At 39.2% G+C, this 27,513-nt stretch overlaps 1 protein-coding gene across 1 annotated transcript; it reads right to left on the bottom strand.

Moving 5' to 3' along the window:
* Positions 1–26,990, bottom strand: CLSPN (claspin). The gene is made up of 25 exons (XM_037827747.1): positions 26,839–26,990; positions 23,748–23,856; positions 22,790–23,238; positions 22,075–22,236; positions 21,310–21,387; positions 20,932–21,004; positions 20,268–20,376; positions 19,503–20,077; positions 15,089–15,280; positions 9,905–10,140; positions 8,760–8,938; positions 8,600–8,664; positions 7,856–8,055; positions 7,364–7,518; positions 6,563–6,789; positions 5,907–6,018; positions 5,514–5,589; positions 5,214–5,314; positions 2,678–2,842; positions 2,449–2,570; positions 2,073–2,200; positions 1,506–1,611; positions 834–916; positions 427–588; positions 1–111 (listed from the first exon to the last, which is right to left on the bottom strand). Exons 1-25 carry the CDS (start codon positions 26,860–26,862, stop codon positions 1–3), a joined length of 3,999 nt encoding a protein of 1,332 aa, XP_037683675.1. The 5' UTR covers positions 26,863–26,990.
* Between the last annotated feature and the right edge of the window lie 523 nt (positions 26,991–27,513).

Below are 27,513 nucleotides of genomic sequence, written 5' to 3'. Positions count from 1 at the left end.
TTAGCTTTCCAAGAATTTGAATATGCTTTGCTTCAATCCTGAATTACTATCATCTGTTTTGAGGCGCTTAGGTGAAGGGGGTGTCACTACAGATGGACCTCTTCTCCTCACCTAGAAAGCAGAGAGGGTATCAGGGCCAGCTCAAGACCAACAGCCTCATACAAATACTTACATTCAATCAGCTCTTAAGCAACTCATAGTTAACTCATGGATGATAAACAACAGAAAAAAGAGAAAAATATACTTTCCAGGTAAGTTTAAAAGCCAATGGCCTATTGGGGAGAGCAATCCCCTTGTACCTCATTGGGGAGTACAGGATTCCAAAACTGCAGCATAAGCTTTTAAGCCAGAAATATTTTTTAAATTAAAATTAAATGAATAAATTCTGGTTTTGGAAGGCACCAAATCAGTTTTCCAATTCCATACCTGAGGCTTAGAGGATTCCTTTGCTGCCTCAGCCTTGACAGGAGAAAGTGTATGAAAGACAAAGTTTCTTGAATTTCGGGGAGCACTAGGGTTGAGGTCAGAGAGGGCAGCCAGTTTCTGAAGCACAGCTTTGGGTTGATTTAGCAGTGAGCCTGCCTTCAGCTGAGGAAAGAAGCATTGCTCAATATCAAATCCCAAGTGCCAGTTTCTCCCTACCTCTCCCCACATATTTCAAGGACATATTCCTCCTCCATTCAGATAGGTAATAAATAGCAGGCTCCTTTGACATCTACTTCCATTTCCCATGTCAACTCTCTCCCATAATGGCAGAGAATATTCCCTTACCTTGATCTGGGCCTTTATAACCCACAGACCAAGACCTTGGGCTGAAAATGTCCCCAACCAACCTGGCGGGCACTCCCCGATCTGATGATGTCAAAGGGGTTTCCAAGCAAAGACTTTGATTCCTGAATAACCATAGTGCGATTGGCTGAAGAGAAAAAGAGAGAGGCCAGTTCTAGGAAAAGCTGGGTGTAAGTACTTTTAAATCCACACAAGCTAAGGAGACTTGTAACTAAACCAATAAGTTAAAGCCATAGGAACTCATTATTTTTATAATGGTGACTCTCAAACTATAAGGAGTGGCTCCAAGAACACAAACAACTAAATTGAATTGATCAACTAACTATTAAGAGTAATAACAAGAAAAACAGGAGAGTGATAAGAGTGTGGAATAGTATGTAAGAGCTTCAGCTCTAGAGCTGGGTATACCTTGGTTCAAATCCCAGCTCTAACATAATATAATCCTGGGCAACTAAATAAAGAAGCCGGAATTTACTACTCTGCGCTGCCTTCAAACATAAAGCAAAACTAGCTATATACTCCCAAGTACAACCTCTAATGCCCAATAGTCTAATATCCAAGTATACTGTCTCTCCCCTTCTCTGCAGAGCCTCTTTAAGACAATATGCCCCAGGCCTATGACTAAACTTCAACAGTCTCCAAAGGCTAGAATCACATCCAAGACTCCACCACTAACAATCCAGGGGGCTAGAACTTAAGGAAGACTGAAAGCTCACCATTCTTCTGCAGCGTTCTGGCTGTAACTTTCTTGGCCAGCATCATAAACTGACTGTCTTCTCCTATTTCTTCTTCTTCTTCAGTTGCAATTTTCCCCTGCTGTGCCTAAAAATAAAAATCATATAGCATAAACAGAAAAGTCTACAGCTCTCCCACACAGCTAGCAAGCCTGGGTTATAAAGCTAGGGAACCCAGGATAGCATTTGCTTTCCTTTTTGCAACCGTTTGCTGCCTCAAACAGATAACTTATTTTGGACAAACACAAAGGGAATTGCTAATGATAATGTTACTTCAAAACACAGAAGGAATTAAAAGAGACAGCAATATGTTGCCTAAGATTTTGAATCTATCATGATAGGCTAAGTGACTGGGTCGTCTCCTCATAAACTAGGGTCAGATTAAGCAATGATAATGATAATGATAATGTTACTTCAAAACACAGAAGGAATTAAAAGAGACAGCAATATGTTGCCTAAGATTTTGAATCTATCATGATAGGCTAAGTGACTGGGTCGCCTCCTCATAAACTAGGGTCAGATTAAGCAACGTTCTTGCAGACTTCCTACCTGATCCCGAAGCCACTGCTCTCGTTCAATTCTCTCCTTTCTCCATCTGGCTTCTGTCTCATCAAAGTGTTCTTCAACCTGATCATCATCAGAATCTCTGTGAAACAAGTCCATCTGGGAAGCATCATCTAAAGCAAAGAGTTAAGGCTATCAGCATTCTGCAATCCCCACTGGAGAGAGTGCATGGACAGATACAAAATGAACCCTTATCATTTCCCGTATACTGAATAAACTTTTCCAAACCACTAAGAGAAAACGATGGTTACAGCCAGGTCGTCCACCATAATCTGTTACAGTTTTGATTTCCTATTGCCATCGTAAAATGGACAAACATGTACCTTGTGATCACTTGCTTTAAAGGCAAAAACCAAGATACCTATGTTTTTCCATCGGAATTTCCTCATGCGCCCAGGACCATCACTGTGCAGATCCCCATCAGCAAGATACCTCTCTTGGTATAAACGTAGTTGTCGCTTATCGTCATCCAACAGGGTTTTCCTACAACAGGAGAGATACAGTGTTCAAAAGCAGGGCTATTCTGACTGGTTGTAGGGTCTGTATTAAGAAGCACCCCATCCCTAAGAAGGGCTTCCTGGGATACTGACATGTGTATTTTCTTGATTTGATTCTGCAGTTCCTCATCAGAAGGAAGTGCTTCATCAATTATATCTTCTTCATATTCATCGATCTCTTCCCCCTCATACTCATCTTCACTTCCCACATCACTCCCCGACACCTCTGCCTCATCCTCCAGGTACTTCTTCAATCTCCTGGAAAACAATTTTGAAGATTTGAAAATACAACAATGAATATACACAGAACAGGAAGCCAATCAGAGAAGCAGAATTTAGAGCCTCTAATAACAATAAACTTACATTTATAATAATACATCTTAACATACTGAAAAGCCCATCATTCACTACGTACTATGTTCCAAGAACTGTGCTTTACAGGAATTATCACATTATTTCAGGGATCTCCCCTTCATTTTACAGTTGAGAGAACTGAGGTTCAGAGAGATTAAACAACTTGCCCAAGGTAGGTCACACACCTAGGAGGTAGCCTGGATTCAACCTAGGTTGGGTGACTTGAAAGCCAGAACTCTTAACCTCCTCTATACATTTGGACACACCTGCCAGAATGTTCAAACTATTTTTGTTTTGCACCAGGCACACCAGCCTTAGGAGATAAACCAGAAATAGTATTAGTGTTGGAACCTTTTGATGGGCTATAAGAAGAGTTAGTCTATCACCTTTCTGTCTAGAGTTGACCCAGCAGCTACAATCCTGGTCATGAGAGGCAGGAATTTGGAGGCTTTCTAAAAAATCTGTTTTTTTTTTTTTAAGCCAAGTTACTCTAAATCCTAAGGTCCCTGGGAAATTCTTTCAGGGACCACTGGCTAAAGTTCCAATCTTCTTACCCACCCCAACACTCTTTGAGCAATTCAACTTTCAGCTGTCACTCTTTATAAGATTTCATTTGAACAAAGAGCTCTTTAGTTGAATAAGGTCTAGGAATCACTACCTTAGAAAAATCTATGGATAACCCAAAGCTGTATTATATAGTTAATTTGACAGATGACAAATTATAATCCCAAACTGAACCTAACAGAATGGAATGATGGGCTAAAAGCAATGCTATAAATCTAATAGGGATCAATAAGTGTCCTATATGTGACTTCCAAAAGTCATGCACACATAATATAATATGGAATATCTATTATAATTTTCTTTATAAAACTTTTTTAATGTCATGGGAAAATGCTTATGGATATGTTAAGGAGGGGGGAAGCAAGATGCAAAATTATACATACAAAAAAACTGTAAACGCAGCATGATCTTAACTATATAAAACATATGCATAAGAAATGAAATCACCACCATTAACACTTTCACATATATTCTGGATGGTAGACATGGCTGATTTTTTTATTTAAATATTTCTACATTCTTTTATGTATTCTAAAATAAGTGTTTTATTTTCATGATCAGAACAACAGCAACAAAACACTCAAAAAATAAAAGGGGTCATTTGCCTAAGACGAGGATGAGAGACCTGGAATGACAGCAGTTCATACGAAAAAAGACCCAGAGAATTTTAGTTGTCTTTTAGATCCTCAGGATCTAGAGTTGACCCAGCAGCTACAATCTTTGGTTATATTGTAAGTAGTAAACATCTCAAACAAGGGATGTAGTTGTATCACCATATTCAGCACTTGTGCCACATTTGTGCCGGTTTGGATGTATTATGTCCCCCAAAAAGGCCATGTTCTTTGGTGCAATCTTGTGGGTGCAGACGTATTAGTGTTGGAACGTTTTGACTGAGTGTTTCCATGGAGATGTGGCCCACTCAACTGTGACTGACACCTTTGATTAGTGTGTGACCTCTTGATTGAATGTTTCCATGGAAATGTGGCCCCGCCCATTCAGCATGGGTCTTTGATTTAATCACTGGAGTCCTATATAAATGCTCCAACAGAAGGAGCTGAGTGCTGCAGCTTAGACACACATTTTGAAGACGGCTGTTGAAAGCTGACACTGACATTTTGGAGAACGCCATTTTAAAATTCAATCTAGGAGCCAGCAGATACCAGCCACATGCTTTCCCAGCTAACAGAGGTTTTCCAGATGCCATTGGTGTTCTTCAGTGAAGGCACCCTATTGTTGATGCCTTAATCTGGGCATTTTTATGGCCTTCAGACTGTAAATTTGTAATCAGATAAACCCCCTTTATAAAAGTCAATCCATTTCTGGTATTTTGCATAACAGCAGAATTAGCAAACCAGAACAACACCTAACAATAAAAAGAACATTTAGGACACCCTGGAAACCTCTTCTGATAAGATGCCAAACTCAGAATTCTCAAGAACTCATAAAAGAAAGAAAATCTGAGTTCGGTTAGTCTAGAAGCAAGGTCATGTGAGAAACAGCTGCAGGAACTTACAGATCTTTAGTATAGAAATCACTTACGACATGACCATCTTCAAATACTCAAGGGATGTCATGTGGAAAGATTTTGTTTAATTTGTGCTAATCACAAAAAGCAAATGGAACCAGCAGATTTTGGTAAAAAGGAGACAAGATTTAACTCAACTGTCTGGAGAACTTTCTAGCAATTGAATGGAATGGACACAACACATACATTTGTCTTTTCAACTTCTCAGATTGCTTCAGGAGCTCTTCCTCATCATCTTCATGGCCTTCCAATGCCAGATCTTCATCATCAGAGTCACTGTGTTCATCCTGCAAAATCACAGCATCATACCCAGAGTTAAACGGAATAAAATACATCCTCAACTGGAACAGGATTTATAAACTTCTGCCAAAATACCTCATTCTAGGAAACCGCTTCTGATAAGATGCCAAACAGAGTTCTCAAAAACTCATATAAGAAAGAAAAACCCAAGTTCAGTTATAATTACTTTGTTAGCTTCATACTTACCTCATCACTATCAAACTCATTGTCATTTGGGAAAAGCTGAAAGTCTCCAAATTCCTCCTCTTCAGCTTCATCTTCCCTAAATGCAAATCAACCAAACAATAAGTTGTTGAAAGCAAACTATAAGCAGCCACCTCAGTTAAGAATTTAAAATATCTTCTTAGCACCAACAATCTCTCTGAGCACCAGCAAACAAGGTACCTTATCTTTTTTCCCTGTTGTCCACTAGCTAAATGAAAGTATAATTTCCTTACTATGCAAATGTGACTCCACCCACTGTAAGCCTCTCAAGATATGAAGCTGCTGAAATGACTGTTACCACCAAGCCCAGAGAACCTAATTCCAGGATTTTATAAGACTGGGCCTTCCCAAGTTCCTACCAATCAGAAGACTCACCTGTCCATTGGGAAAGAGCCTGAGCAAAGAGCAAGTGCTTCTTCCATTGGGTCACCAGTGTTGCTCTCCTTCTCCTGCTTATTTAACTCTGAAGGAACCAGAGCGGAAGCATCTACATCACAACAAGGAAAAGATTGGTCGTTAAGGAATGACAGCTTTTCCCAGGCATCTGAAGACATGCCAGTTCAATAAAATTCTGAGGTAAGCTTGCCAAAAAGAGCCCACTACTCATTTATTCAACAAATCCTTACTTCACACTTACTATGTGCACCAAGTACTAAGGATATAGCAGTGAACAAAACAAAGATCCCAGTCCTCAGAAAGCCTATGTTGTAGGTGGGTGGGTGGGGAGTACAGGTGGAAATAATGTTAGCATTTATATGAAATTTACTATGCATCAGACACTGTTCTAAGCTTTGTACTTACATTAACCAAAATGACAAATCACATGGCTAACGCTAAAGCAGTCTCAATTAACACTTTACCACCTTAAGAAAGTGAGAGTTCTAAATGTCACTAGGCAGTGAATTCAATCTATATGTACGATTCCAGCTGTTTACTGGGAGCTGTTCACCTGAAGATAGAGGGTTCTTTTCAAGGATGCTGACTTCAGGTTTTTGGCTGTGGTAAGCCTGACGTGCTCCATTGATATTTACCCTGAGAAGTGAATTTTCCTGAACAAAGATTCAGAAGTTCCTCCATGTTCTCTTTCTTGTCACTCTTCCTGGATAGAGGTTTTTCATCCTGAGACGTGAACTTTCCGGTACACAAATCCAACAGCTCATCCATGTTAGCATCCATGGCATTCTCATCCATACTGGCCAGTGGCAATTGAGGCTTCAAAGCCTGGTACTGATTCCTGTGGTTCCTAACATTTAAGAACCTGCAAGCACCATGAATAGTGTAAGAAATTCTCCAGAGAAGAAGCAAATTAGTGGGTGAAAAACTCTGAACTCATTTCTAACACCAAAGTTCAAAGCTGATTCTAAACCAGAAAACAAAAGATTCAATAGCCTTGTGCTAATCTAATGAGAGAGGGGAGATTTATTTAAAATTAAATGTAATTTCAAAGGTAAAGGGTAATTTCTGGTTTCAGATGATGCTACAGTAAGACTTGGTGTTAAGTCCATGCAGTATGCCACAGGTCATTCTCAATCCTACCCAACAATCATAATGTAATAGGAGGGATACAGGGAAATTTGATGCCCTTACAATACAAGATCTATGCATTCCAAAAAAGGCAGAGATCGAAGGATCAGAATGCCAGTAAGAGCCATTTACGTTTTATTTTCTGGAGACTTTGTTTAAACTGGTAGAATGTAATACTAATGGTCTGTACACCTTCTCTTTCTCAGAAGAGAAAGCACAGATGGAGTGACAGAAGCTCACTTTATTTTTAAACAAAATTAAGCAGTACCCAGCACCATTCCCACCCACAGAAACATAAAACTACCTACCCATCTGCATCCAACAGTTGGCTCTGAGTGTCATCTTCTAAACAGAACTGGAAGTCTCCTGCTCCTAGGAAAAGTGTCTTAGGCTCTGGGGAGGTGTTATACAGATCCTGGGAATCTTCTATGGGAAGTGAAGGCTCAGACAGCTTCCCTGAACTCTGGCACCAAAACAAAACAAAACAAAAACAAAACATTTAACAAATGTCATTCACCGTCATGACAACAACAGAAGTTGCTATTTGCAACATTTAATCTACTCTCAGGCAATTGCAGTTGAGGAGGACAATGCATAGCCAAGAGAAGCATAAAGAAAAATACCTCCAAGAAAGTAAGATCACTGGATGAAGCTTGTTTTTATACACAAAGGGGGTGGCTCTTCTAAACTGAACTACATAAGCTCAGTACCAATGTGATGGGAGTTGGTTGGTGTGGACACACTTTATTTAGCCATGTGGGAAGCAAAAGGAGGAGATTAGAAAACCATTACCATCATACCTTAGAAGCTGAGCTGATCAAGCTGGCTCGAAACAGCCCAGGGGAAGGAGATCTAAAGCCTCCTGCTGCAGGGAAAAAACTCATCCCCCGGCCTGTCTGTCTGTTGCAAGGTTGATAGGATGGAATTGTGGAGCCAATCAGCTCAAAGCTGCTGTTGTGGCTGCTCTCCTTTGTCAGCAATGAGCATGAATCATCTTCATCTAAACAAAGAGAAATAAATTTTAAGTGTGTGATTTCAGAAACGTGGTGGATTTGTTTAGGAAAAAGAGTTGAAAATGAAACTGTCAGGTAAAATTCATAGGTCAGTGCCTCAAATTATATTTCAAAACATTAAGTTGAAGGTAAATTACAGTACTGAAATAGCATTATACAATCAGGGTTTATCACTCTGAGCTAAGTTGACACCTAAAGTTCCTTTCTTTCTCTCACCTTGTCTTATGCCTATGATCACTGTCTCCATTATCCAATCAATTATACATCTCCCTTTGATCTACATGTGATAGAAATACCTCATGGTTCACTGGTTCACTCAATCAATACACTTCTGTGTCCTATTATATGTCCATGGTCAACCATAAAGAAAATGGACTGAGAAAAATTTTCTATTTCATAAATCCCTATCATTGACACATGGAAGACAGAAAAAAGTCACCAAGATTAAAAAAATGGAATCTAATGGAATTGTAAGCAGCAAAGCTGAAGAACCAGAGAAAAATCAAATTCTGAATAGAAGTCACTACTCACCAAGTTTGCTAGACCTTTTGCCTGAGTTTTCATCTGTTTCTGACTTTTCTTCAGCAGGAAAGTAACTGCAAAATGAGAAAGTAAAGAGTACCTATTCCTGCATCTAACAAGAGAGGAAAATCCAAGGGAATCTTACCTTTCCTTAGAGAGAATTGCTTACCCCATCTTAGAAGAGTTGTCCTTAAATAGAAGTAAGGTAGAATCTGACGAGAGAGGCTTGGGAACAGAGAGAAGGCTGACTGACTTGCCAATTTCATTACTGCCATCATTGTTCTCTTTATCCATTTCTTTTTCATCTTTGGTTTCCATTTCTTCACTACTAAGAAGGAATTCTTCAATCTTTATCAATGAAGTCACCCAAGAACAAAAAAATACAAGTCAAAAAATTTTAAAATATGGCTGCTTATTTACAGGTCACAACTTAAATCTGAAAAGATAAACTTGACGGAAGTTCGATCTGACCATTATCATCAATATAATTTTCTCTGTCACTTTTAGAGCTCTTTTTTATACCCTTATTTTTATTTTGCTTACTTTATTCTGATTATTTTACTTTTACCCTCCCAATATTGCTACAAGATTATAAAGGAAGTCTAGATTATCATTTTATTTGGACAATAAGAAGCTAAATGATTAGTCTGAGATTGCAGGACTACTGATGTCAAACCAACCACAGATTGTGATGTGCTGGCCAGCTCAGACAACACTTCCTTCATCTTCTACCAGGATCAAGTATTAACTACTGCTTTCAAGTGACCCCAGCACCCAAACAAGAAAGCTTTTTTTTTTTTTCATACTTAATCCTATCACCTATCTTTCCTAGGTGGAAAACAACATTTTGGAACAAGGGCCAGAGACCCTCTACAGAAACCCTACTCAAGGTATAATGAAATTAACTCAGAAAGGTCTCTGCCTGAGAATGGATCCAGACCTCTACCTGCCCAAGGATAAGAATGCTTTTTATTCTAAGGAAAGAAACCTAAATAAAAAACAGACAAAGATGAAAGTCCTTATTAATGAAAAGCCACTTCAATATTAGCCTTATATTAAAGTATGGAAACAAACAGATAGAAGCCCAGGATATGGCTCTGTGAACTGCAGTTGGTCGATGGTGCTAAAAGAACTGAACAATCTAGGATCTAGGTACACATGACGTAGCTACCTTCATCTCCACCTCTAAAATCTTTCGTACAATTGAATATGTTTATTATACTCTGATTCAGATCTGATTTTCTATTTCCTTTATTCATCATGACTTGGGAGCAGATATTAAAAAGGTAAAAAAGTTACACAATTGCCAGAAACCTCCTGATTGACTTTCTCCTCTTCTTTTTCCTCCTCGTCCTCTAATTCTTTTTCCTCCTCCTCTTCTTCTTCTTCAGATTCATCTGTCATTTCTTCCTCTTCTTCCTCCTCATCTTCCTCCACAAACCCATCTTCATTATCCCATTTAAATAATGCCTGGCGCTTTTGGCGTTCCTCCAGCCTTCGGAGTTTCATTGCTTCTTGCAGTTTAGCTTTCAGCACCTGAAGTTTTTCACCTGCAGAGGAATATGTAAAAATGCTTTAGACATAATGACTGACAACATATACAATAATGTTAAGTATGCATTTTAGGCAACTTCAGAAGTGTTCCAGTTACATTCCAAAAGGAAAATCAGAGACCTTTAGACACTAGGCTTTTGTAACATATGGGGATTATTATGAGCTGAAGTGTCAAAGAGAACTTCCATAATGTCCTACACCCTGGGATAATATACCATTCAGAGATTATAAGGCTTAAACTCACTTCTAATTAAAGAGATACAAGTTGAAATAATGAGATACCATTTTCCACATAATATTTTGGCAAAAATTAGAAAGTTTGATAATATCCATTACTGACAAGAGGAAACAGGAACTCTTATACACTAGATTTAGAGTGTAAATTGGTGCAACTTCTTTGAAGGACAATTAGACGATACATATATCAAAATTTGACTCAATAATTCAACTGCAAGGAATCTTTCATTTAGATATACAAATAAATATATGATACTAGGATGCAATATTTTATGAAATAACCAAAACTAAACAAACAAGATGTCCATCATTAGGAGTATGGCTAAACAAATCATGTTATAGTCATACATTGGAATATTACGTAGCTGTTTAAGAAAACTTCAAAAGCACTAAAATGGGCCCTGCCCTGATCAAGAGGCAGAGTGAGATACTTCAGGGCTCTGTCCCTCCAAAGAAGCTTTGAACAACCAGCATGAACTGGCAGAAAACAGTTAACAGTGTTGCACTTGCAGTAACAAGGCAAGTACCAAATCAAGGAAAAAGCTACTTAAAAGTGGTAAGAAATTGCGGCATCCTGGCTAGTCCTCCCCCACCCCTCACTGGCTTGGCATTGAGCCAGCCCACATTCCCAGTGCAGATTCTTGGTCCTGGTTCCAAAGGGAGCAGGGTAACCATCATGCTGGGATCATGTATGTCTGGCTGAACCTGTCTGGTGGTGGCCTGAGAGACTCATCATCCCGGAACTTGCCCGGCATGTAGAAGGCAGTTCACTGAGCTCTCCTACACAACACTGTGGGAGAACAGTCAAGTCGTGCTGCCTGGGGCAAGGGGTTGCAGGCTGTAGGATTTACAGTGCAGTGCCAAGGACTTTGAGAAAACTGTTTCTTAGGGTAGCATGTAAAGGCAGGAATTCATAGGGCCAAAGCGCATGCCCAATGTGCTGGTTTGAATGTATTATGTCCCCCAGAAAAAGCCATATTCTTTGATGCAATCTTGTGGGGCAGACATATTAGTGGGGATTAAGTTGGAACGTTTGGATTAGGTTGTCTGCATGGAAATGTGCCCCACCCAACTGTAGGTGATAACTGGTAAGATATTTCCAAGGAGGCGTGGCCTTGATCAGTGGAGCCATATAAATGAGCTGATGGGCAGAGAGAACTCAGTGCAGCTGAGAGTAACACTTTGAAGGGAGCTACAGCCAAGAGGAACATTTTGAAGAAAGCACAGGAGCTGCAGATGAGAGACATTTTGAAGACGGCCATTGAAAGCAGACTCTTGCTCTGGAGAAACTAAGAGAGGACAAATACCCCAAGAGCAACTAAGAGTGACATTTTTGAGGAACTGCAGCCTAGAGAGGAACGTCCTGGGAGAAAGCCATTTTGAAACCAGAACTCTGGAGCAGACACTAGCCACATGACTTCCCAGCTAACAAGAGATTTTCCGGACACCATTGGCCATCCTCCAGTGAAGGTACCAGATTGCTGATTTGTTACCTTGGACACTTTATGGCCTTAAGACTGTAAATGTGTAACCAAATAAACCCCCTTTTATAAAAGCCAGTCCATTCCTGATGTTTTGCATTCTAGCAGCATTAGCAAACTAGAACGCCCAAGATAAAGATGCATTGCAGAAAGGATCAGGGAGGCCCCTATGCTTTGGCCTGGAACTATTCTCTGAACTCACTGTATGAGTAAGCTCTGAAGGAGAGCACTCACACAGGTCAATATGCAAATATTGGGAAAAAGAGTTTTCTTTTTTTTCCTTATTCTTTCTTGTTGTTGCGTTTGTTGCTGTTGTTGGCTCCTGGCTTTCAAGGAAAGTGCTGTAATAACACTAGCTGGATACAAGCTTAAGAAACAGACACCTCAGAGTCAAAATTTTAGTGATAACGGATTAAAATATCAAAATGTCAACAAAAGGTTACAAAACATACAAAGAAACAGAAAAAAATTGCCCAGTTAAAGGAGAAAATTAAAACATCAGAAACCATCAAGGAGGAGAACCAGACCTGGGATATAATAGACAAAGACTTAAAAAAAAAAATGGTCCTAAATATGCTCAAAGAGCTAAAGGAAAACATGGATAAAGGAAAACATGAACAAAGAACTAAAGTAAAATGATAGATGAACACAGAGAATGTCAACAGAGAGATGGAAATTATGAAAAGGAACCAACAGAACTGAAGAGCACACTAGCAGAAATAAAGAATTCCCTAGAGGAGTTCAATAGCAGATTGGAGCTGGCAGAAGAAAGAATCAGATGACTTGAAGATAAGACAATTGAAATACTTCAGTCTAAGGAAGAGAAAGAAAAGAGAAAGAAAAATGAACAGAACCTGAAGAACCTATGGGACACATACTAATACATGCACTGTGGGAGTTACAGGAGTAGTAGAAAGAGAGAAAGGGACAGAGAGAATATCCAAGGAAATAATGGCTGAAAACCTCCCAAATTTAACAAAAGACATGAATAAACACATCAAGATGCCCAATGAACTTCAAACAGGATAAACTCGAATAGACCCACACTGCGCCATGTTACAACCAAGCTGTTGAATGCCAAAGATGAAGAAAGAATTCTAAAAGCCACAAGAGAAAAGCAAGGAGGCCTCAATAAGGTTAAGTGCGGATTTTTCATGGGAAACCATGGAGGCAAGAAGGCAGTGGGAAAGCAAAAAACTTCCAACCAAGAACTCTGTATCTGGCAAAATTGTCTTTCAAAAATAAGAAAGAAAAAAAAAAATAAGGAAGAGATTAAGACATTCCCAGATACACAAAAGCTGAGGGAGTTCATCACCACTAGACCAAGCCTACAAGGGATACTGAAAAGAATTCTGCAGGTTGAAAGGAAAGAACAATAGACAATAGATCAAAGCTAAACGAAATAAAGATCTCCAGTGAGGGTAATAACATGGGTAAATATAAATGCCAGTACTATTGTATTTTTGGTTTGTAACTCTACTTTTTACATCCTACAGGACCTAAAAGGCAATGTAATGATAAATCAATGGTTTTTGACTCATAACGTAGTTTGTGAAAAGAACTACATAAAGATGGGGGAACGGAGGGGTATAGTGACATAGTTTGTATATAATATTGAAGTTAAGTTTGTACCAAAGCAAATGAGATTGTTATAGATTTAGAATGTTAGATTGAAGCCCCTTGGTAACTACAAAGAAAATATCAGAGAATATGCAAACTTTTAGAGACAAAAATTAGAATACAGGTTCCAGGGGACAGGGGAATAGGGAGTTAATGCCTAATAGTGTATGGTTTCTGTTCGGGGAGAGGAGAAAGTTTTAGTAATGGAAAGTAATATTGTGGATGAGATTAATCCCATTGAATGGTAAGCCCGGGAGTGGTTGCATTGGGCAAGTATATGTCCCACAGCGTGAGAGGGAAGAAGGAAGGAAAGAAAAAGAACAATTAAAGAGATAATAACAATTAAATGCAATACACAACCCTGGATGGGAACTGGCAAGGGGAAGAAGATGCTCAAAGAGACATTATTGAGACATATGAAAAACTGGAATATAGACTATAACCTTTATATCAATGTACATTTCTTGAACTTAAGAACTTACGTAACTTAAGATGGTTACATAAGTGAATGTCTTAGGAAATGTAGGTAGCAGTATTAAGTGTCCAGGGAGCATGATGTATACAACCTGCATGCAAGTGTTCAGAAAATGGATTGATGGCTACATGGACAGATGAGGGAAGGGGTTGGGAATGATACAGCAAATGTGGCAAAATGTTAAAATTGGTGGATCTGGGCATCTGGAGGTGTAGGGGTATATTGGAGTTCTCTTGTGGGTCTGTATTATTTTTGTAACTGTCCTTGAAAGCATTTCAAAGTAAAAAGTCAAAAAAAAAAAGGTAGTTAAGTGTCTAAGCTCTGGAATTAGATGGTCTTGGTTAGGCTGCTAGTTCTACCACTTATTAGCTGTATAAACTCGAGCATGTTGTTTACATGTTCCGCATGTCATTTCTTCATACATAAAATGAGGATACTAATATCATCTACCTCATGGGGTTGTGAGGATTAAATGAGAGCCTGGCAGAGAGTAAGTTTCCAGTTCACATCCACAATAGTATATGCATATAAATATCCCTAAAAGGACACACAAGAAGTTGTTAACAGTTACCTGAAGAGACTAATTTTCCATTTTTTATCTTTCAGTGTTTTAACTTCTTACACACACACACACACACACACACACACACACACACTGCATTGAGGGGGGGAGGGACGAAAGACTTGTCTCTAATTTGTCCCTAATATATTGTTAAATCAAAAAAAGCAGATTACAAAGCAGAATGCATGGTATAATCACATTTTAAAATAAGTTAATAAATGCATACATGTATGTGGAGAGTTTAAAAAGATAAATACACAAATATGGTTATAATAGTCATCTTTGGTACAGGACTGTGGATATATTTTGTTTATTCTATGTATTTTATAGAATGGATTTATTTACGTTTCTTAAAATAACAAAATGTTATTTTAAGAAACAAAGCCATCTCGCCCACCCCATACCTGTGGGCAATGCTACATGTGAATCAAGTGAGAGGAGGTACTGCTGTCCAATTACCAAAATCTTTGAGGAAAAAGATTCTATAACTTTTCACTATTGGATCTTCAAGAGCCATAAAAACCTATCAGAGTACAAAGCAAAACCCAAAAAGATGCGGACTCAAATACCTGGCTTTGTATGGCTTGCTCCATCTAGCATCTCAGCTTCCAGGGTCACGGGTACCACACCTGCCTTCAGCTCTTCCTTTCCATCAGTGCCCACATCTTTCACTACGATGTTCACATTCACCTTCTGAGCAGGCCTGGGCCTGGCTGCTGGATGAGCATGCTTCCAGAAACGCTGCTTCAAGGCTTCCAGTTCTAAACCCAAAGGCCAACAAGTCTGTCAGTGTGTGATGCTTAAACTCTTGCCTTTAAGATTCCCGTCAAGAATTATGAAGGAAGTTATAACAAAGTTATGGGGGAGGGGGGAGGACACAAAGAGAAACCCCAAATTCCTTTGCTACTAACTCCTCATGTCAAATTCACATAACTTTAACTGGTACTGATGGACTGCTGCAACTGTTTTTCCCTGGTATGTTTCAAAAATCATAGACTTTTTAAATAGAAATTTAGAACTGACATTTCTAAATACGTATAACTGTAAAAAAGTGTATTAAACTGGTAGAAGCAAATATAATCCTCAATTATTCAAGGGCTTAATCTTTCATGGGTTTCAGTCTCCTCTTTTCTATTCCCTATTTTGATCATTTCACTCTTTATTAGCAATCTTACTAAATAGGGGCAAGATTGAAAACAAGAAAGGAACAAGAAAATGAAGATCAGTCTAGTTAATGATGAAATTCAGGGGCAGGATTGGCTAGTTTTTTGGTGCAAGAAACTATTTTACAAGTACAACCAGACAAGAAAATCCCACTTACAGGCATCCCCTGAAACCACACACTCAACCTGTGAACAATGGGAATATATACACTGGGATCAGTAAGTTCAGCGGTCTAATGGCCATAGGGTCCTTTCTCACATTCCCTAAAGTGATTGCTTAGAAAGTCCTTCTTCCTGAATCAGCTGCTGCCTGGGACCAAACCCTGCTCACTCTGCTTAACACTTCAAACCACAGTGTGATATGTTGTGAGAGAGCTGGCAGTTATACAGAGAAAGGAAAGGAGAAGGAGAAAAACCTCCTTTGCGGCTAAGAGACTCTGGAAATTTTCATGTGGCCTTCTCCTCTTCCATGATAAAATATCCAGGATACTCCAATTTCAGTTAATTTTTAAAAACTGAACTTGAATCATACTTTAGTAGCTTTTTGATTAGCATCTACAGATAGTTTTTCTTTCCCTAGAGGGTCTTAGTAGAGAGAACTGAATCCCTAACATTATTAGCAGCAAAAACACAGTTCAAACAAGAGTAGAGAGGGACGCTTTAAATCTGCATGTTATTTTATGGTGGTCCAGTAAGGTAATAGGATTGGAACTAACTGGTGGTGGCAGTAGAAAGGGAACAGAAATAGGCAGGTCATTACTGAAAAGAATTAAAGAAATGGGATTGATAGGGAGATTACTCAGGAAGTAAAATAATAGTGAGGAAGGAGGTGGCTTTGTTCATATCTGCAAACTCTAGGATGCTGAAAGTTCTTAACCTACCAACCCACTGGAGCACCCACTTTTCTTGCCTTTTACTATGTGACTCAACCACCAAACTCCTAGTCCTAGAATCTCTATTTAAGCTCCTCTCTTCCACCAGTTTTTTTCCCAGCACTTTTTATCTCTTCTCTAAGTGAAAAGTCTCTGCCCCAGCTCGTCTCTACCAGTAGCTTGGATCTAGAACTGTTCTCATTCCCATTGCTCATAGACCAGAAATTTATTTCCCAGAGGAAATAAGAGTAGAGATTACCTCCTATCCTGTTGCAGAGAGCAAGAGTAAAATATTTCTGGCACCCCAAAAATTAAATCTACATGCATTCTCTCATGTAAACCTTATTCTAACGTGAGGTTAAGGAAACTGAGCTGTTCCCACTGTCTTTGCTCTTAACCCTTCCCAATGCACCTGCCACAGATTGAACTTCCTAAAATGAACATCTGATTGAGTTATTTCCCCTTGCAAAAAACCTTTTAATGATCCTCTGAGAACAAAGGCTAGTCCAAGCTCCAAGCTCCAAGCTCCTAGCATGACCTCAAAGCCCTGCATCCTATCCTCTGCTCACCCTTGGTTGCCAATCCCCTTTCAATCTTGACTTCAACCAGCTGGAAGACCCTATGTTTTCTCATTTCTGTGCCTTTTGCAGGTCTGTCTCCTCCACCAAGAAAGCCCTCCTCACATCTCTTCCTTGGCATCCCCTACTTGGCTTTCAGGACTAAGTTCTGGTATCAATCAGATCTTTCTAGAAGCTTCCCTGACTCCTCAGTCCAAGTGAAATGCCTCTCCCCTAAACTCCCAATGCATGTTCCACAAGTGTATACCTTGATCACAGAGCTTACCATCCAGTACTATAATGGTCTGTTGCCTATCGATCCCTCCAACTACACTTTAATTCCCTTGAGCGCAGGGACTCAACACCTAACCCAGAGCTAAATCAAAGTTTATTGCATGGATGAATGAATGCTGATACTAAACTCCAGGTATATCATGGAATGGGCTGGTCTAGGAATCCAAAATATTCATCTAAATATTATTTCCAAAGGAAATCATGTTCTAAGTTCAAAATAAGTTCTTACCATGTGTCAGGCACTGTGCTAGGTCCCTTAATAAGCTAAGTGTAATGTTGGAAAAATTACCCAACCTCTCCAAGCCTCAGTCTCTTCATTTGCAAAATAACATTGGGGCTATGAAAATTAAGACAACAAATAAGAAATCTATCAATATCTAGTATAGCATCTCCAAAAATAAATAAATAAATAAGTAAAGTTTCATCCTTTTCCTGTCTCACAGCCCAGGACTGTGTTGATACAACTTCTGGTCCCATAGAACACAATTTAGACGTATCTGATATTTTAAGTACTCAAAAAATGTTTCTTCCCTTCCCTGACTCTTAGTCTGGGACTGTTTATAGTTAACTTCTTGTCCCCATATAACAAATATTCCCTCAGCATTCTGGGCAATAGCTTATTCTCATGCTTCTTTGCTAGTGATGCTAGCTGATTCTGCTACAGAAGGCCTTCACACTCACCTCCTGTTCTGGTCAAACTAACCTACACATCCACCCAATAAGCACTATGCAAAGCTCTATCTGACCCTTCCAGGAATGCCCCCTCCACTTTCACCAAGTCCATCCATTCAATCAGCAAAGAATCACTGAGGATATTTTACATGCCAGATACTGTGACCTAGCATCTGTCAACAATAAGCTATTTAATGGAGAGTTCTTGATCCAAGAAGCACTATTATATAAAGCACTATATATATTTATATATATATATATTTATATGGAGAGCATTATACATATATAAAGAGTACTTCTTTATACTATCCATTTGCTGCATTATTTCAACAAATTTTCATTATAGCCCTGTGAGTCAGATAGTGCTATTATTTCATTTTTTTTAAAAAACATGCCTTAGAGAGGTCAAATAACATACTCAAAGTAAGATTAAGTAGCAGAGCCAGCCCAGAGTGAAACCCTGATCTGGCTACAGAGCCTAAGCTTTTACCTACCAGGACATACTGCCTCGACACAGAGGAGGGAGCACCTCACTCTTCCTAAGAGTCAGGGAAGATTATCAATGTGGTGATACACAGTTCAGTTTTGAAGGCTCATTCATTCATTCAGTAAATACAAATGCCTAGAATTGTGCTGTCCACTGTGGAAGGACTGGGGATAGAGTAGAGAAAAAGAACAAGCTTCCTATTCATAGTATAAAGGGGAAGACAGTGAACAAGTAAATACATGCACTTGCTTTTCAAACCTTCCTTTCACCACACATTTATCCCTTCTCTGAACTCCCACAGCACTTTATTCTAAATGTTTCTTTTAGCAAAGAATACTTTTCCCTTTTCTTCAGATTATTTATTTTTTTCCAATTCAGTGAGGCACTCATTATAGATGTCACTGACAACTTTCTTTCTTTCATTATTGTTATTTGCATGTAAGCACTTTAAGTGTAGGAGAAAATGTCAGCTTTATCTTGGTATGACCTCCGGCATTTTGCATAGTTTAACATTTGTTGAATGAGTGAAAAAAAAATTCAGTTTTGCAGACAATTTACTGAACCTAAACATTACTCTTTAGCTATGATAAATTCAATGTTTTTATGAATATCTTGAAATTTGACACAGGATCATAGAAAAACTTAGAATTCAGTTTGGAAAGGAAGAAGTAAATTCCTAAAGACCATAACAGAACAGCAATGTACCTCTTTTGTATATTATCTATCAACAGGCTTCCATTTTAAACAAGGTTTAGATAATTCTGATAGCCTATTAAATTTACTAAAATGAGATTCTACCTGTATCGAGTACATATGTTGAATAAGATCATGTGTGGTTATTGGTTTCTCCTGTATTCCCTGTTTTCCACAGTGACAAATAATTGAAAGCTGCCGGGATAAATCCCCCATGGGAGACTTCCCACAATTCAAAGGATTACCTTGGTTGGTTTCAGGTTCATCAAGTATCACAAAGGAATCATCATCGGCCCCCAGCCGAGGTTTAACAGAAACATCTATTCCCAGTTGCTTAAGCCTATCCAGAGTGAACCGTCTCCCTTTTTCAGGTGGCACAGCTGCTGTCAATTTAGCTTGCTGCCCGGGCTCTTCCACCTTTCTGTCCGCTTCTCCTTTATTCAGGCCTTCTTCTCCTTCCAAAGCATGAGGTTCAAGTGCCACAAGTGCTCCAGCCTGATACTCCTGGCCCTCCTTGCTCATTAGAAAGCTGGGTTCCTGTTGCTCCACTGAGCTGTCCCCAGGTGAAGGTCTAGGATTATCCTGCTTCTGTTTCTCTTGAATTTCTACCTCTTCACTTCCCACCAAATCCTTACTGCAAGACTCATCTGAGGCAGCAGTGATCTGGGGTTCCTGTGAAACTGCAGGGAGTGGATTAACTTCTTCATATTCTGTGCCTGCTGTCTGTTCAGAACCTTTGCCATGGTGATCAACATTCATTTCAGTTGTATTTGCAGTGTCTATGATTTCTCTCTTGTGGCCTGACTGATACTTAGATGACCTGGAGAAGCGAAAATGAGCTGGATTTGAAAATTATCCTAAATGTAAAACATTCTCAAACCTTAGCATACAATGAAAATCAATTACATCAGTTTTAAGGGAGTGAGGAATCTAAATTTTTTTACTCTAGAAGCTTGTCAAAAAACTGAATGTTTAAGAAAATTATAATCAGAAGGAAAGAGGGTTCTTACTTCAGTAGTGCCATGGCATTTCCCTGGCAAGTGGGCCGGGGTTTACGTTTGAAGAAATCATGAATGGTTTTATTCTCAGGCATATGATAAGGAAGATTAAGTGCAGACTCTATAAAATGGAATAAAACAAGCAAATACAAACACTGTATGTTCTGAAAATGTCATATTCAGTTAACCAATCAGTACAGCCAAGGCCATCATCAGAAATAGAAAAAAAAAACACCATTTTAACAAAGGCAGGCAATAAGTACAAAAGAGCTCCCCTGGAAGACCACTAGCTTTTAAACCTGATTGTGAAATCAAAATGATCCAGGAAGCTTTTTAAAAATACAGAGTCTCAGACCCCACTTCAAAGCTACTGAATTAGACTCTCTGTGGAGCCTAAGAATGTATTTATTTGAAAAGCTCTCAAAGGGATCCTGATGCAGCCAGTCCACAGACAACCATTAAAAAAAAACTTTCTTACCACTACTGCAGTTCTGGAACTATGCACAGTTTATATTAATGTTCCAAGGGCTTTAGGACAGTGTCCACTCACCAATAATTCTAACTTTGATATTCTAATCCAAGTTCATATAAGGAATGTTAAAAAAGAAGAAAAGAACACATAAATCCCCAACATCCAAACTGAGCTTACAAAATTTACTATACAGGTTTGTATTACCTCGAATAAGGCGCTGAGTCTCACTATGCAGTTTTTTTAACGCTTCCTTACTTAACTTGGCTGCCTTCCTTTCCTTAAAGAAACAAAATGCAAGACTACGTTAATGGTGTTTTCCAGAAAGGTATTCATCCTTCAAGAGTTTGCTCTCTCCATAAAAAAGATGATGGAGCAGTAAGCACTAACAAATTCAATACAATCTAAACTCAAGGATTTCATTTATTCACAAGTCTCAGAGAATTTATTCATGCCAATCTATGTGTGCCCTTATTATGTGCAAAGCAGTAAGTTGGGTACCAGGAAAATACAACAGACACAGAAGCCCACAATCACAATGGAAAGAGCTCAGAGGCTACATGACTACACACAGCTCAACCTTACCTTCCTCATGGTGCCTTCTGATAACTCACTTTCTTCTTCAATTGGATAGACTCCACTCTCCAACAACGGTTCCTTTTTCTAAAAGAGACCGCAAGTTGATTAAAATGGACAAAAATTAATGTGATATAAGAGGATGTTTCTTACTTGATTGCTTTTGTACTCCAACATCACTTCGTGCTGCGTAAGTAAGAAATCAGAAATTATAAAATGGCAATTTTTAAAGACACAGTATCCAAAAATGGCTGGAAAAATAAACCAGAGGTCTCAAATGGAGCTTGGATCCTCATTTCTCATACCTCTGTCTTACACTGTTCCCCAAGGAGGGACAATGACTCCCAGGGAACTAAAGAGAACGTTAGGAAGAACAATTATACTTCCAGACACTAAGGAAATGATGCTTTAACTGATGCCTGTCTTTGATTTCCTTCCTAAAACTGTAAGGTTCGTTCTCAGAGGCCACAAGATTGTAAAATTTATACCTCTGCCCTATTATTTACCTGCTTGTTACCATAACATTAAGTATCTTACTCTTTTTTTTTTACATTCTTAAAAGAGCAATAACAAAGTACTAGTTTCCGAACAAGTTAGCATGTCTATCACCTGTACTGCAAGTTTCCAAAATTAACAGCTGAAAAACTCAAATCAATTTACACGTTTTTCTTCAGTTAAAAAAAAAAAATTAAGATACCAACTGTAAATCAAAAAATAAAGCAAAGGTTAGAAGCCCAGCTGGTTTAGCTCTGACTGCAATCGTCCTTTACTTGCCTTGTGCTTTTTTACTTTGTTTTTCATGGCTGTCCTTATTGATTCTAATGACTCCTCATCGTCCAATGGAGAGTTATTTTCCTCCTCCAACCCGCTTTCAAAAAGGTCTTTATCCATAAGAAGACAGCCACTGTCATTAAACGGCTGTTTCACTTCATCTTCCTGGATAATGCATAAAGAAAAAGCACAATCCAATCATTTAAAAATCCAGTATTTCAAAACATCATATGGCAATTTGGATCAGGCCAGAAAAAGCCCATGTTGCAACAGACAAGTTATATGATATGGCATTCTAGAACATTCTAAACTACAGTTATCCTTTGAAGTTCAAGCTGTGATTTTATATAACTGTCCAAAATAAACTTAATAACCAGTAAATAGTTTTTGAAAAACAGTGAAGTATTTATTTACTAACTAGTTTATAAAACTTGACTGATGGATGCATAAAAATCTTCCTTTGAAATATATTTTCATCAGTTCAGAAGCAGTAAAGAATTACTATCTGTGCTCACAAAGAAAACCACAACCCATTCATTTGGAGGCCTCCTCTGAGTATCTGAAACAGAAAATGAGATCAACACATTTCAAATCATATAACCCATAACTTCCAATGCAAAACTATATTCTGAGTTCAGGAACAACCTTGAGGACTGAAAGCAAATTTTCTAAAATGTTAATCTGCCTTAGAAACAGCAAATTATTCCTTAAAATGTACCTCATTCTTTGTTTCCTTCTTTTTTAACCGCCTAATTTTTTCCATCTTTTTTTCCTCTTTCTCAAGTCTTCTCTTTGATTTTACTTTTGCTTTTCCTCCTGTTCCTTCTTTATCACGTATGAGTTTTTTGGCAAGCTGTCTGTCAAGTGTAAAGTCCTCAGATTTTTCAGATTGGAGACTCCGCTCAAAGCAAGGTGTCACTTGGGTTTTAAGATTTTCCTGATACAAAGACTCCTCAGTGTCATTTTCATCACTGTCTGCCAGAGTTTTATAAATCCTTCTGGCTTTTCCATTTTTTCCAGCATATAAATTCTCTTTATTTTCCTCTTCTGCCCTGTCATAGGTAGTTTTCTCTGGAGAGGCTTTTGTGTCCTCTGTTTCAGAGTCACTGTCTTGTAGTACTTTCCTGTTTTTCAATTTTTTACTCACAAAAATCTCTTCATCAGAATCTGGAGGAAACACAATTTTTTAAAAGGTATACAATCATTTGTCCTTCCTCCTTGTCCCCCTACTTTGCAAAAATATATGCAATTATACAAGTGAGACATTACCTTGTGAGATTTTGTAACTACCACTAAGAACTGAATGTAGCAAAGAAACTCTAAAAATACATTTTGAAAAACATTTTCCCTGGAAAAATGCCTCTTGCTGAGAAATGTAATTATATATATTTACAATGTGCCAAGTTGTTCTAATCCTTCGGACAGGTGTTAAAAATCTCTTTATTAGAGGATAAATGTGTTCAACCAGGCCAATATGGTAACTTCTGAACATTCTATACATTCAATAATATAATAGAGACATTTTCAAAAAGGTACAAACATTGTTATTTTGCTTTTATAACAAAACAAACAATAAGATTAGGGCATTAATAATTTAATAAATCAGGAGAATAATGAAATTAATCCAATCCACTTACAAAATAGGCTCCTATGTTCTATTACCAAATACTACAAACCTCTTTCGTTCAAGGGCCCAACTGTTTCACAGCTGCCCTGTCCACTGTCTGAAGGACTATTTGCTTCGTCATGTGAAATGAGTTTTGGATCACTGATTTCTAGGTGAACCTACAAAATGTGAATATACTTTGCATTAGTGAGCAGGTGACGGAAAGCACCGATACCTAATGATACACAGATCATCATAGGTGGATCAGAAACAAGGAAGAAACCAATACAATGGTTCAATGAAGGGACTGCATTAAGAATTACCGGCCAAAAACAAACAAAAATTCATTGGTTGCCTCTGAAGGATGCTATAGAACCAACTCATTATTTTTAATCATGATAAATAAATGAAAAAGAATCAAGCATTTATTATGTTTTTCCTGTGTGAACAACAGTGAACAATAATTTCAGGGTACCCAGATGATTGATGAGAGGAAGTTTCCCCTTAGAGAAATATCCTAGCTAATCAATGAAAAAAAAACAGTAGAATTAGACCATCAGAATCTTAGCAACCCCCTATCAAATAACAGATATAGGCAATGATCCTCAATGGCTAGTAACATCACAAGAAAAGAGAAACAACCAGACTTATGTGCTGCCTGATAGAAGTACTCAAACCACCTAGGAAGCATTCTTGCCAAAACATTCAAATCTGAATCTGATCAAGTCTCTATAGCTAACTACCCATTTAAAGGAAATACAGGGGACAGAGGAACATGTTAAGTAATATCACATACATGCAATCCAGAATGTGGGAAACTCAACAGGACAAACTATATTTGTTTCTCTAACAAATAAATTGCAAGAAAAAAGAGAGGGAGGAGGACCTATAGATTAGAGAGAGTTAAGATATTTATCAACAATTTCAATATACAGACCTTGTTTGGATCTGATTCAAACAAGGTTGAAAAACACTTAAGTCAAAGAAATCTAAACTCTGACTAGATATTTAATATTAAGCAGAAATTCTAAAATTTCAATTTTAGCAATTAAAACTTTAGTATGTTAATAGAATTGTAGTTTATGTTTTTTCAAAAAGCCCTGTTATGGGATGGATCATGTCCCCAACAAAAACATGGTCAGATGCTAACCCTGGTCCTGTCAATGGGAATGCATTTGTAAACAGGATTTTTGAAGATGTTATTAGTTATGGTGAGGCCAAACAGAATCAGGGCAGACCTTAATCCAGTATGACTTGGAGTCCTTATAATAAGCAGAGTAAATGTGGACAGTCAGCAGGAGACAAGAGACAGATGGCCATGTGATGCAGGCAGAGATTAAGTTATGCATTGCCTGCAAGCCTCTACCAGAATGTCACAGACTACAGAGAAAGCAGGATCCTGCCAACATCTTGATTTTGGATGTCTTGCCTCTAAAACCGTGAAATAGTACATTCCTGTTGTTTTAGCCAACCAGTCTGTGATGTTTGTTATGGCAGCCCTGACAAACTAAGACAGCCCTTAGCTTTTAGAGATTCATACTGAATTACGTGTGGATGAAATGATATGATGTCTTGGATTTGTTTCCAAATAATCCGGTTTGTGGGGGCAGTGGGTAAGGATATAGAAGAAACAAGATTGACCATGATTTGAAAATTGCTGGAATTGGGTGATGGGTTCATTTTATCAATCTTTCTAAATTTGTAGAGGTTTATAAAAAAACTTTTTTAAAGTCACAAACCAGAAAAATCTAACGAGAGGTGTGTTAGATGACTTGACCAGTTAGTAACAAAGCTGACCCTAGATGCCAGGTCTGATTCCTCCTTAGTGGTCTCAGGGCTCTGAATTAAAGCTTCTTAATAAGGGGGAAAATATTAACATCTGTAATGTAGCAAGGCAGAAGGCCTTACCCCTTACCCTGGTGGTTTCTCAAATAACTATTTATTCAACTGATGTGAATGTTTGATACAACTATTAAAATAATAACAAAAGGTAACATGTACTGAGGAACCACTGAGGATCATCAGGTATGTGCTGATCATCCTCCCAACAATCCAATAAGGGGAAGACTATTCGTTCTGTTTGCAGATTCAGAAAATAGTGTGGGTAAACACACAGCTCAAAACACGAGGCTCTTAATTTTTTCTATTCCAGGCAATTTCCAGCAGTAGCTGCAACAAAGGCAGGACCAGAAACAGGGTGAGATAGTGACATGTCGAAACACTCAGTAATCAAGATAAATAATATTTTAGTGCAATATCGTTTACAGCATCAAAGTGGCAAACTATGGCTCATGGGATCAGTTGCCCGTTTCTGTAAATAGTTTGATTGGATTGCAATCAAGGCCTGCATTACAGTGAGGAGAGTGAGGCAGGGTGGATCTTGTCTTTATTTGGTATTTTGTTCAATATCAAATCACGGAATTTTTTGCATTAATTTTGATTTTTAAAATACTACATTAAATATATACAAGTGGGTGGGTTTTTTTGGTTGTTGTTATTGCTGTTTCGGTGTTTTTTGTTTTGTTTTGTTTTCTGCCACCTTAAATTTTGCACCTCAGGAAAGAATAGGTTTCTGGAAAAGTCGTTTCTAAGCCCAAATGTCAGCCATCAGCCGGGAGGGCTTGAAACTGTTACTTCCCCACTTTGGGCCCAGTCGGAGAACGTGGGCGGGGCGATGGGGGTGTCAGCGAGATAACACCAAAGGCCCCTTCCAGACCCAATCTGGAACTCCGCAACATTGTTGCCTCTACCCAGAATCCTGCCCTGCACTCCAGAGACCCGGTTCGGCCTGGGTCTTCCTCTTTTGGGGCGCTGTAAGAGGAAGAGCTCCTGCGTCAGGAAACGCGCCAAAGCAGGGAGGCGAGTAGAGGAGAGGAGGGCACGCGCTAGAGAGCGAATTGGCGGCCCGCAGGACGCGCCGCAAAAACTAGGAGAAACTCGTCGAGGAGAGCCGGAGCGCGGGAAGCCGGGACCTGTAGGAAACCGCCCGCGGAAAAGTCTCGCCAGAGTCCCCGGGGCCACTGGAGCCGACAGCGGGGCACGCCGGGAGCTGTAGTCCTCTGAGCCAGGCGAACTCGGCTCTGCTGGTCTCTATCCCTGCCCTCCCCGTCCCTCGGCGCCAGGCCTCAGCAGCCCTGTTAGAGGGATGTGTTTACGCTTACCGCAGAAGCCACCTCTCCCGTCATGATTCTAGCTTCTCCAGCGCTCCGCTCTGGATGAGGCAGCTCTCCGGTTCCTTCAGTCTGTGTGTAGCCGCTCCCGCCGTCTCCAGTCCCGCTGTACCCTTCGAGCTTTCGCGCCCAGCCGGAGCGGAGGCCCGACCTTCAATGATTTGCACCAATCGGGAAGAGGCTTTCTATCTGCATCCCCGCCCCCACTCCGTTTTACCAATCACTAAGCGCCTCCGAGTCAGCTTGACAGTATAATCTGGGTTGGGTTGGCGGTTCGCTGTTTCTCTAGTCAGCTGAGCACGCGCTAGCGTGGAGGTGCGCTAGGAGCCGGGCGGTCGGGTTTCTGGCCTTGCAAGAAGGTACCTCGCTACTGGTAATCTTTGACCTTTGACCCTTGCCGTGGCTCGGTATCTCCTATCCAGCGTAATCTGAGGAGTGAGCCCTCCAGCCAGGGCACCCGAGGGTGTTCTGAATCTTTCCAGGGGGAGTCCCAGGCTCCTGTGGGAGACTTCTCCAATGACTCCAGCCCTTGAGCAGCTATATTCTGTCTGCCTCTTTTTTTACATGACATTCACGCCATTGAGCACCAAAAGGAAAACATTGCGGTCTGCTTACATACCAAAGACTATCCTTGGATAGATTAATTTGAGGATACAGAAAACACCC

This window comes from Choloepus didactylus, chromosome 2 (assembly GCF_015220235.1).
Source record: "Choloepus didactylus isolate mChoDid1 chromosome 2, mChoDid1.pri, whole genome shotgun sequence".
Lineage (NCBI taxonomy): Eukaryota > Metazoa > Chordata > Mammalia > Pilosa > Megalonychidae > Choloepus > Choloepus didactylus.
The sequence above is the reverse complement of the archived record's forward strand: the minus strand, read 5'-3'. Positions and strand labels throughout refer to the sequence as shown.